This window comes from Asterias rubens, chromosome 14 (genome assembly GCF_902459465.1).
Source record: "Asterias rubens chromosome 14, eAstRub1.3, whole genome shotgun sequence".
Taxonomy (NCBI): Eukaryota; Metazoa; Echinodermata; class Asteroidea; order Forcipulatida; family Asteriidae; genus Asterias; species Asterias rubens.
In genome coordinates, this window is record NC_047075.1 from 56,836 (window position 1) to 69,390 (window position 12,555).

The 12,555-nt window shown below is 38.7% G+C and overlaps 1 protein-coding gene across 6 annotated transcripts in view; it reads right to left on the reverse strand.

Moving 5' to 3' along the window:
* Window positions 1–4,504: 4,504 nt before the first annotated feature.
* The window catches only part of LOC117299224, a 59,413-nt gene continuing 51,362 nt past the window's right edge, over window positions 4,505–12,555 (reverse strand). For all 6 annotated transcript variants that reach the window (XM_033782688.1, XM_033782687.1, XM_033782686.1 and 3 more), the window contains 2 exons: window positions 9,878–11,559; window positions 4,505–8,938 (listed from right to left, as the gene is read on the reverse strand). In XM_033782688.1, coding sequence (XP_033638579.1) covers window positions 8,756–8,938; window positions 9,878–11,559 — 1,865 coding nt within the window. In that variant the 3' untranslated portion in view covers window positions 4,505–8,755. The remainder of the gene's footprint in view (window positions 8,939–9,877; window positions 11,560–12,555) is intronic.

The following is a 12,555-nucleotide window of genomic DNA, read 5'->3' on the forward strand; positions in this document are numbered from 1 at the left end:
GAAAGCAAAAATAACGGAATTTTCTGGCCTTTCGAGTTGACGTTTCGGTGTACCGAGTTCATGGTAGTCATCAGAGTAATTTGAATTGGCAGATAAGATAATTGGCAAGCAATTAGTGTAATCGTGTACAAATGACTGCTCTTTCGAACTAGGGGCAGGGGTTGAGGTGTTTGTGGGCCCCCTGTTTCCTTGAGTTTTTTCAGATGTGAGTTCACTAACCCTTAAGACATAGGGCATGAATATGGTTTGGCTGATTACCAAACTATATGACTAGTCAATAATACCATCAGGGCTATTGGTTTTTGTAAAAAAATTAAAGTAATATTTCAAACTTTTCATATTTTTCACAACCATCTTAAAACAAGACACACAATAAGTATACAATAAAACCCCTAAGTAAAAGTTCTTTGAATAAGGCTTCCCAGTCCCAAACCACAAACCCCTTAAGCCTAATATGGTCATGAAAATGTGAAATAAACTTGACAAATATGAGCAATTTAGCACTGCAGTAGGCCAATAATATGTAAAGTCATCAAAGAGCTGAAATTTAAAATAGACTTGAAGGGTCGGTGGTGCAAGACTTCTCAATACATAACGAAGATGAATGGATGCCGAAATTGCCCATGACAGAACAGTCTCTGTACATTCCTATTGAGAAACCCAACCCTCATTGAATGAACGCCAAGATCGTTCAAGTTTCACCCAATCCGGAACTAAGCATTCAAACCAAGCCTATAGCAACCCTCCTTCAGACATTGTAACAAACACCCAACTAATGTTTGCGACCCAGATTTGCTGAGAACAACTCAAGAATAAGAAAAATCTCTTGGGACGAAATCCAAACCGATCGTTTATATAAAACCCAGTTCCCCGAGGATCAACGGGTTTGACCGTGCACTGGCCTTTATTTCCTGCCGAAGAATGGTTCGCATTTCTCGGCGGCGTTCGGTGTCGTCAGGTGTGGTGCATTGGACGTGACAGGGTGCTTGAGTTACACAGGGTCGCAGTTTGTTGGAAGAAAGGTGGATTATATAGGTTCGACTAGTCTTACGATTGGACTGGAATTACAGAAAGAAAAAAAACCGAAGAAAGCACACAAAAAAAGTTGAAAACATCGACAACCAAAGAAGAACCAGGAAAGCACAATGTGCCAACATTTTCATCTGTTCAACTTCCTTTTCAAAATAAAAAACAAAGTGCCATGGTGAAGGCTGTGCTAACACAACAAAACTACAAGGTAAAATAATAGAACAGTTTAATGGTTCTTCCTTGAACATGATAAGTAATAACATCCCGAGGATTAATTAGAACCTGTGTTTATGGAGAGCGATAGTACCCAAGGGCCACGGGGGACACTTTGGAACCCCAGACGTTCCATCTTAGATCCATGGATGTTTTCTGACCCTCTGCTCAAACATCCCTGGCCTTTCCCTGGCCCTTCTTCGGACCCCTTCCGTTCTGTCTTCAACAGTCTACATGATTGACCTTTTGTTTGTACAAAAAACAAAAACTGATTGCCACCACTGGCTCGTGTCAAAGTAAACACAGTGGGAGGGCTCGAACCAAACTAATTAGCATAATGAATTGGTCAAACGGTCTCAACAGGTGTTTGAATGACAGGTGTCAACCACACATTAAAGGGAAAAGTTTAAAGGGAATGCATTAAAGGAGTTTAATATAATGGAAAGTTAACGTTTAAAATAGAGGCAGCATTCCGTACACTCTACCATACAGAGCAAGGGCACTTGATTTAAGGTTCCATGCTCTGTGCACGTAGGACCAAGTGAAACAGTGCATCTTTAGAAAGGAATAAAATGTGTCTCTGAACCAGCGTTGTTTAAAAAAAAATTAAGTCGATGACCAAAATTAAAAACATTTCAAATCTTTGTTTGTTGCCAAACACACTTTCTAATGCTATTACTTGCTGTTACAATTTGGACCGTCTGTCTGTCACAAATTAAAGGGTGTATCGGCATTTTTCAAATGCCAAACCTACAAAATAAACACGACTGATTTATTTTCTTTAAAAGTCGCTTCATAACATAATTATTTGAAGCTTTGGGTTGGACCGGGGGTCAACAACACTGATAACCAGCAACCCAATTAGCACAACAATGTTGATTGCTAAGAAGGTCGAACAATTAACCAGTAATTTAAGGTTGACCAGTCACTGTCAATCCGAGCCGTAATGAGACCACAGAGATGAGTGGACGGAGTGGTCACTGACCATCTAAGATGAGGGCGGGGGGGGGGGTACCTCAGTGCTTGATCCTTTGATGTCGCAATGGAACGATACTTGGCCTAGTCACGTGTATCCCTTCATTTATTAGTTCTGGTTGTAAAGCCATGCAATGATTCGCAGAAAAGCTTAAACTTTATCACTTAACAAGCCAAGCATCATGATGAGAGAAGACAAGGAAGGAAGTTTCAGGTTTTAGACTTTGGGAGGCAAACCCGAAACATTTATTCCCAGGAAAACCAACGACATTCTAGTAGGTTGAAGACTGAAAACCCAATCCACATTCTGCCCCAAGGCGTTTATGTTTCAGACGTCAATGGTGGTTTGCTAATCTGCTCCTTTTCTTCATAGAGCAAAAGACCTTGCTCAGAGATTGGAGCAAGTGCTCGATACTGCACTACTTTTACTGCAATACTCTACTCTGTCACCAAGTGTTAGGAACCAATCCATCCCTACAATTCGGGATCATAGATATTGGTCAAATGAAAACTCTTTGTACTTCATTCATTCAAGCCCAAAGTTCGGTCTCACCTTTCAGTGGTGAAAACCCTTCACGCCTCGGTTTCAATCACATGAGCAACAACCAATCAATATGGCTGCCACCATGAAGGGGCCAAAGGGAAGTTCCGTACCACCACGCCCATTGTACCCGTGTCTCCCCCAAAGTATACCCTACTTGATCCGACCATCGACCCACCAAATGTCCCTCTTTCCCTGGCTGGATAGACATGTACCACCACCCTTTAACTAGAATGAAGGATTACAGGCGCAACTGCACTGCAGCCTACCAGACTAATAAATAAAGCATCACTCCGACTAATACTGGTGACCCATTGGCCCTGGCACGTTACCGTGCGATACGCGCCTTTGTCGGCCAGGACTAACCTCTCGACCCGCTCCCATTAATATTCACCCGTATACTTGTCAGTCGTATTTTTTATTTGTTCACTTTCCTTTGCTAAAGCACAACAAAAATAACCCCGTCTGAAAGCACATTGTTGGATAGCTTGAATTTAAAAACAGAAAAGTAAAAGTTGTTAAATTTATTTCTTTCCGGACCGTGATCGTATCTTCAAACGGTGACTCTGAAATCAATTAGATATCCGAACTGCTGGCTTGGCTGTGGTTTCTGGCCAAAATGTTATAAACTGTATTCAACGTAGCCGCATAAGCAGTCAACTACCAAACATAGCCGTAGTTAGTTATTAGTAAGGAAATCAATGTGTGGTGAAGAGGTTTTCAACTAGTGGTTTTTGTTCATTGATTTCTCTCAACACAACACCCCTCCAGCTATGAAATGGCGAGGCCTAGGGTTAGGGTAAACAACTCCTTATATGGAGATTGGTGTGCGCGTCGCGCGTATCGCGTGATGTGGCGCAACTGTCCCGGCCGTTGCTCTCGACCAATAGGAATGAAGAAACTTTTTTATAAGTACAGCTGCAAGAAGCGCGCGTGTCACGCCCATGTTTCAACATTTTTTACTGGTGATAATCATCCGTATCAAGAACCAGGCCTCGTTGGGTTTAAACCACAGGGTACGGAGAGTAAGACCTCCCATTGTAGTATTCCACCCCTATATTTGGTCACTCGTGAGTTCATTTCAAAGACATTTAATATCAAGATTGTTGGTACAACGCATCAGTACTGCAACGCATAACACCGTGCTGCAAGGACCTAGTTCTTGAAAGACTTTCTCAAAGGTAGTGTCAAACTAAGAAGCACATTACAAGCATTGCAAAAAACAAAAAGCAAAGTGTGGCGAAATGTGATCTTGAAACACAGTTCCCATTTCGACAAGCGACAGCCCGTTTTAAACGGTCCCAGAAGAGGGCGCCACCTTGTGATAAATTATAATAATTGAACCTGTATGCACCTGTTGTACATGACCAAACCCCGAGACACACTCAGCGCAAGACAGCCCCATGAGACGGCCAAGTCACGCAACGCATGTCAGCATCATGCATAAATATTAAATTGATTTTGGTTACTTTAAAGGCACCATACAGCTTTGATAATTTTTACAAAGACCGATATCCTCACAACGTTTTCCAACATACGCATAACACAAAAAATCGGTGAAAATTTAAGCTCGATTGGTCATCCAAGTTGCAAGAGAATAATGAAAGAAAAAAAACCACCATAAATTGCACAAATGTGTGCTTTATCAGATGCATAAAAAGGTGAAATAAACCCAAGCATGTTTAACTACATCACCTATAATAAAGAATTATCTTGTTTAAAGAGAAAATGCTGGAGCAAAACAGCTTTAACTTTTGCAATTTTATTATCAACATTTCCAGTTAATTAATCAGCCATGCATTGATTATCTAAAACAGTTCTTTATTAAAATATTATGCAGTTCAAGTAATTCATGATCCTTTTATATCTTTGTTATACATGATTTCTTAAGCATGGTATGATCTACACGTTAATAAAATAAAATCAAAGGAAGTTAATTAAAATCGTGTTTTTATGTTACAGTCATAGATGCATCCGTTTCCAATTATAGGGCAATACTTCATATTGAAACATTCTAATAGTGCACAATCTTTGGCTAAATATGTGGGTCCCTAGAGTGTCTTAAAGTTCCTATATAACGGTGTACCTATTAGTTATTACTCTCTACTATGCGCTTCAGGGTTATAATATATACGTCAAGGCCCATAAAGTTCTGCTTAAATATTCCAGTTCTTCTTATTATTTTCACTTTTTACTTTTTAAAGAGCAAAAAAAGCCCAAAACAACAAAACAAAAACCCATAACAGGAAAAACTTGTTAAAATCGTGCCGCCTTTTTCTACTTTAAAACTTCGTAGTACATGACTTTATAATGCTATTTTTATACTTTAAACAGTTAGTTTACACAATAAGGAATATGTTTGTGGTGATGCCATGTGAATTAAATAATCTTAAGGATATTTAGCTGAATCTGCCAAAACAATTTCTCAACGTTTTTTCGGGAAACAGCACAGTAAAAATAATATTGGTTGTATTAAGTTGGCTTGAGTCCAAGTCAATGTATCATTGACAGTAGACTTCTGTCTTCAGTTACAAAGTAAATAAGTTGTCAAAGTTTCGACAAAGCGATTTGAAACATCTCAATATTGTTTAACCTTGTTATAAAAAAACTCTGATTCTTATAATTCATAAAGTGGCAACGAAAAGTAAAAATAACAAAGTGACCACATCTGACATTGGGGTATCATTAATCAAAATTCCGATGTGTTTTCTTTTCACTTGAATATTAAAACAATAAACCCATCATGACCTCTTCCCATGAACCCACGTTACGCACCAGTGAACATTAAAGGCACCAAATTGACACATGAAAAATAAACATTGTTACCTATGAGAAGTAAACACGTTTGAACATTTTGTAGTAAACAAAGTTCAAAATCACAAAACCATCCCCCATTTCACCAACTGTAGTTGGATATGAACAGTTTCGTTTCGAGTCTATCAACAATTAACTTGGTTGAACAATGCCATCAAATCGGTCTTATCATATAGCCCTTCATTGATGCTGGATTTGACTATATAAAGCTAAACCCATGCGTGATCTAAGGGATAAGGTTAGACATCAAACCATTAATTAATCATTTATCAGCATCAGCAGGTGGATATGTTAACTTCATTCGCAATAAAGCATGTCTCAAACAAAAGGAACCAGTAGTTGTTATTGAAAGCAAACGTCTTCATATAAAAATACAAACAAGAATTTCCTTGAATTGGAAGATTCATTATGTTAATCCATTAAAAATCATTAGAAAACCCAAATGTCATTAAAAACAAAATTGTCTAAAATATTACATTAACTTAACGACCAAGAAAAGGACTTTAACTAGCAAAGACAGAATCAAAATGCCTAAACCGACTTAATAAAGACTATTTAAAGTTTCAACTCCACAGGACAAAACTGCACCAGCATTCATCACATTTTGTAGAAACCATAACTTACAGGAAGAATGCTGTGTATAGTGTTACTTGTAACAATGCTCCAAATAAATGGAACTATATTATGTAGTACTTTCATAGATGAAGAAATAACTTTGTGATTATGTAGGGGAAGGGGACAGGACTAGTTTCAATCAGATTTACTGATTGTTCCTTCCAAACTGTCCAAACTGTTACTACTCGCAGCTGCATTATGCTCTACATGGACATCTAGGCAAGATTTGAGTTTCAGGCAATTTTCAAGTTAAGCATTTAATAAAGTAAGCCCGTAATTTAAGGAAAGACAAATATTATTACATAATTTGTTGACGTTGATGAATTATACATAAAAGTACTACAGATAACTATACTAATTTTTCACATTTAAGTTACAATTATTTGAAGTGATTTAATGTAAGAACACTTGGCTGTTGGGACACAATTGCATAGTTGACTTTTAATGTTGACATCCTCCTTGTATTGTAGGTAGTTATTGGAAAAGAAGATGTAATTTCCACCAGTGTGATTGTGTCCCATCTGGAGGAATCTTACTCTTTAATGAATATCAGAAAAATCAGAACTAGACATATTTTTCCAGCAGACGATGGACAACAAAGACCACTTTTTGCTGATCGTCCTACATCAATTTTCACCTCAGAATGTATCCCATGTTTCATAAATGAACTATTTCCTTTTCACAATGTCTGGATTTGATAACATTTCCAATCAAAGTGAAGACACTCTGTGTTGTTTCAATTCCAATATTTTATAAATGCCAAGAATGACAAGTTGCTAGATATTTGACAAGTAGGTGGTTGATACGTATTTCCTGCCTGTGGATGAGTTTTTTCAACTTATCTCAATAAAGCTGCTTAGAAATACATAAAGTCTTAGATGACAAACGCATACTATGTTGGTGCTAGTTCCTAACCACTTATGTTTCAACATGATTAACAGGTGCACTATGTTAAACAGGTGGATCCAGAAGACAAAGGCCTATTATAATTATAAGTGGCCGATCTTACAATAGTAGAATCTTTCTGCATTAATGACAGACTTCCTTACAGTATGTATCTACTTCTTCTCAAATATTGGAAAGGGCGAATGAAGAAGTTGGTTTCCTTAAATCCTATATACAGTGATTACTTAACATGCCAGTGCGTGCAGATTTACGTTACTTGGGTACTGTTAATCATATTAGCATTTAAAACTAAACTACTTTGACCTATAAAATGCAACAGACACGGATATAAAAGGCTCAAAATATAGAAAAGCTTTGAAGTCATTTACATTAAATCATCAACCACATTCACATTGCACCACATTCACAACACATAATGGATACTCTGGTCTACTACACAATTTAACATTGCATTAAGGAAAGTTACTTCACATAAATTAATCAAAATAGAGACATCGTAAAGCTCGAAAACTCCTTTCTTAGCTTTGCAATTATTGCTTTTTATAAATGCATAATTTGCAATTGAAAAGACAATGTCACAACTTACTAATTAATACATTGAATGCAAATGCTACCTATAGAAGCTTGACTATATATAAGGATGAGCATCAATGAACAAAGCTTACACTACCATAACAAATATCATTTTAGCAACAGAAATATTATAAAAAAAGGTTTCTGGTGAAACGTAACTGTGCTGAAATGTTAGACATAAACACCATTTGTGAAGTTATACACAGTAAAGACACTATGCTAGAAATCCTTAATTCCACACCCATCAGTCTGTCACCTTTAACCAAGTACTGGTACCTAGCAACAAGGTCACCTTGACGACACTTCTCTCACATCACCTTTCTGGAACATCTTGAAACAAAGGAGAACTGGTAACCATCTGTTTGTTCCATTAATCTCATCAGCAAACACTGGTATCCCGCAGTCTCTCTCTCTGTGTTTATCAGTCATTAGATAATGATTTGAGGGAGATTACCAGCAGTTTTGAAACGCTTTGGACGTTTCTACCATTAAGTTCAATCAAAGCGAGGGTTCTACTGGTTGACGGGATTCAGACAATGATCACTATTGGACAATCTCCTATGCATATTGCGAGTCATATTTGTTGATTGTTCTACTCATGCAAGTGGTCCATAGAAACATCTTTACTGCCTCTCCAAGATGTTCCTGCCTCTCCAAATTATTCAAACATAAAAACATAAATCAGTCACTGAGTTCATTTTTGGAAACGCTCACAAAATGTTGTCTCTTTAAAAAATGGCTATATCAAGATCATTTGAAGAAGGGCATTAAAGCGTTCATTGGGTTCATAGCTTCAAGATCCCAATTATGCACCGATTTATCATCTTTGAACATCATTGTCTTCTAATGAAGCAACCACACAGATAACAAAAATAAGCATGTCCTTTCTGATCTTGAATGGTTGCTATGGCAATACTTGCCTCCAATGCTGGCTGACGTTGCTAAGCATGCTGCAGTTAAATGAGCGCAGTTAAAACTCATAGTTCTAAGACATATAAGCAAAGGCAACTAGTCCGGAAGTCATCGTTGTCAAATCATTCAAATAAAACGTGCGATACTTGATAAAAAAATCAGATCTATTGAAGAAGTTTATTCATCCTCAACAGTAAGAGCAATATTAGCATCACCATCTTGAATCTCCAACTTAAGAGCGCCCTCTATGTCAGCATCTTCAATCTGATTCTCATTTACATCTTCATCTTGGATCTGTACGGCTGCGGCTCTTGCGGACTTTATTTCCCATGATGCGACATCCTGGTGACCAGGGGAAGTCTGCAACAAAAACAGTTTAGAAAATCTTGAAGCTTTTTAAATAAAAACCAACAATCACAACACAAATTTCTGAGCTTACAAAGAAATGTGGTTGATAGTTGTTTCTTGGAAAAAAAAAAAAAAGAAAACAGCTAGTAAACTAGTAAACTTTTTTTTGTGAAGTTCCATATTGAGTGCGTTGCAGTCTTAAATTAAATGCAAGTTCATGGACGACATGTGACACGTGTTTCACCAATAAAATCACAAGAATCTGTGTGTGTGGTTTAAAGACACTTTAAATTAACTTGTTGGAACACTTACATGCTGGATACATAAGTTGCATCAACACGGATAACAAAATATCAATTTAGTTTTACCGTTAAATTGATGAGAGATAAGTTGCAAAGAAGAGATGAGGGAAGAACAAGAGAGGCAGAGGTTGGAGAAGAGAGAGGAGAAAATAAAGAAGGAGAATACGGAGATGAAATCAAGCTAAGAAGAAAAGGAGGCAGAGGCAGATGATGGGGAGACAAATAAGAGCATGAAGGAGAACAAAGAGAAGCAGGAGATGAAAATAAGCCAAAGCAGAAAAAGAGGCGGAGAACGGAGGCAGAGGGCAAAGAAGAGAACGGAGAATGAAAAAGGTGAACAAGAAGAAAGAGCAGGAGATGAAAACAACCCAAAGAAGAAGAGGCAGAGGATGAAGAAAAAGGAGCAAATGAATCAGGAGAACAACGAGAAGAAGGAGAAGAACGAGATGAAAAGAAGCCAAGGAAAACAAAAAGAGAAAAAAGGTGAGGTGTTTGGATGGGGATATAATCGTATCCGAATTGGCGGCTACGGCTAGGACTGTTGCTAAGGGTGTTGTTGCTAAGAACATCCTATACTCACGAATAATGATGCAGCTATCCAGCCGTAGCCTTAGCCGCCAATTCTGACACAGACAAAACTTGAATTTACCTGAGCTGGATAATCTTCAATGAGTTCCTGCTGAGAGGTTTCAACCTCGATCTCAAATCCATTCTGTGCTCCATGTCCGTTCAGAGGCTCATCATTTCCATTCTCCTCAATGTGTCCATTCACTGTTTCCTCTTCAACCTCCAAGATTTCTTCATCTCTTGGTTCTTCAACGACCTCCTCCGTGGTCCCTTCTTCGACTGCCTCCTCCGTGGTCCCTTCTTCAACTGCCTCCTCCGTGGTCCCTTCTTCGACTGCCTCCTCGGTGGTCCCTTCTTGGATTTCCTCCTCGGTGGTAATTTCTTCAACTGCCTCTTCTGTGGTTACTTCCTCTCTTGGCTCTTCAACTGCCTCCTCCATTGTTTCCTCTTCTTTTGATTCTTCTACTTCTTCTTCCTTGGTCCCTTCTTCGACTGTCACATCATTACCTTCTGGGATTGGTTCCTCAATGGGTAGATCTTGAGGCATCTCATCCTGATCTCCCTCATAGTATGCCGAGAACCTATTGGGTGTAATCTTCTCTTTCTCGACTTTATTCTCAGCATGGACAACATCTCCCGCCTCCCACTGAGCTCGAAGGGAACTAGCTCTGGCTGCTTTCTCTTCTCCAATCTCAGTTGATTCTCGGACAAGATCTTCACGAACCTCGGGTTCACTCTCAGCAACTTGACCCTCTCCTTTGATATTAATCACCATCTTGGGCTTCTCAGGAGCGGTTTCTACATCTCCTTTCTCCCAGCGATCTTTGAGTGAGCGGGACACCCCACTCTGAATGTTCATGGGTTCATCCCTGACTGTCGTTTCTCTCATGATGTCTGTACGGATCTCTGGGGTATTCTCAACGACTCCTTCAGTTGATGGAGTAAGGTCTTCTAGAGAATGGATGGATCTCTCTGGTGACATCTTAGGTTTCTCCTCGATGTTGTGTACCTCTCCTTTCTCAAACATGTTGCGTAGAGATTTGGCAGCTCCTACTTTGATGCCAGGATCTTCATCAACACCCTCCCTCAAGACGTCATCTCGGTGGACAGGTGTATTCTCAGAGACCCCGCCCTGATCGACAGCATCTTCACTCTCGGTGTAGTCAAGAGATCTTGGAGTAATCTCAATCTTCTCTCTAGGCTTCTCTTCAATATTTGAAACCTTTCCTTGTTCAAACCTTGCCTTAAGAGACCTAGCACCTCCGCTTGTGATAAATGGATCATCCATCTTCTGAGATGAACGTACGACATCATCACGATACACCGGAGTGCTTTCAGAAACTCCACTTTCATTTCCAGTTGGGTTATAATCCTCCAGTGAGCGAACGTTGATCATTGGTTTGACAGGAGTCGTATCAATATTACTGACTGCTCCTTTCTCAAAACGATCTTTCAAGGATCGAATACCGCCAGAGAATGTCTTGACTTCCTCTGATGCAACATCTGATCGTACAACTTCTTCATTCCGGACTGGAGTACTCTCCGACACCTGCCCAGTGCTTTCTTGAACCTCTGTTTCTCTAGCTGCTCTGATTTCAGACTGGAAGTCAAAGCTTTTACCCGGTGCAGTTTTATTTTCTCCCTTCTCAAACTGATCACGGATGGATCTAGTGCGGATGATGACAGATCTATCATCGACCGTGTCGCAGGAGCGAATCACGTCGGGGTTTAGTACTGGTTCATTCTCTGAAATCTGCCGAGGTTCTGAGGGTCAGAAAAATAAAAGTATTTATTTATTTATTTGCAACCGCAGGAAAATACAAAAAGTATGGTTGGATTAAAACACAATCTAAAAATTATCAAGACGCTTATAATAACAGGAACGCATTCTATTATAAAGACATACTTAAAACTAAATTGAGGCAAGCATTAGAGAAAAGGGAAGAGTCAAAAGGACTTCATAATAGTAAACATGAGCGATAAAATACAAACAAATCATCAAAACGTAAACAATAAAGGACTACTCTAAATAATTCACATCCATGTGTTTTCTAAAACAATATTTGCCATGTATTCAGTAACAAGTTCTGTTTATAATACAGTGATTTCCATGTTTATTTATTTCAGTTTAAAACACAGCACATTGTCGGTAGCTTTACATGGCAAAACTAAAATGACATGTTCACAAAATGCAAAATCCGGACCAGCCAGATGTTGGATAAAAGGTTAAAATATCAATATAGATAAAATTGGTTCAAGGACAGACAATCATTTCAAAATGCAAACACGTCATCATAAAATCTTTGACAAGGGCTGGGATAGTAGAATGTGAAAATTGAGCTAAAAAGTATTTAAGGAAAAATATTACTTGGTCTATAGTTACTATCTCAATTGTATAACTGGTATAATTGTTGATAAGTTGTTTTAAAGCAATCTTGAACAGCAGTAGTCTTCTATGACAGCTGTCAGCAATAATACAGCAAGTACATGTAACACCCATTTCAGACATTCGTGCCAGAGTTGTGCCAAACCAAATAGTTTAGGAGCGACTCTAGCCGTTCCAAACACCTGCAACAGTCGATCTTTTGCATTCTAGCTCGTCAAGTCACTCCTAACTGTTTCAGACATCATACTTTTCATGTTTGCACTGGGTGTAATCTGTTACAGCCAGTGGTTTTGAATGACAGGTATCAGCAAGGAGCAAGTTCAAGTGAGCGACTAGACTTGACCAGAGCATTGATGTAGCTCTTGAATTGACCA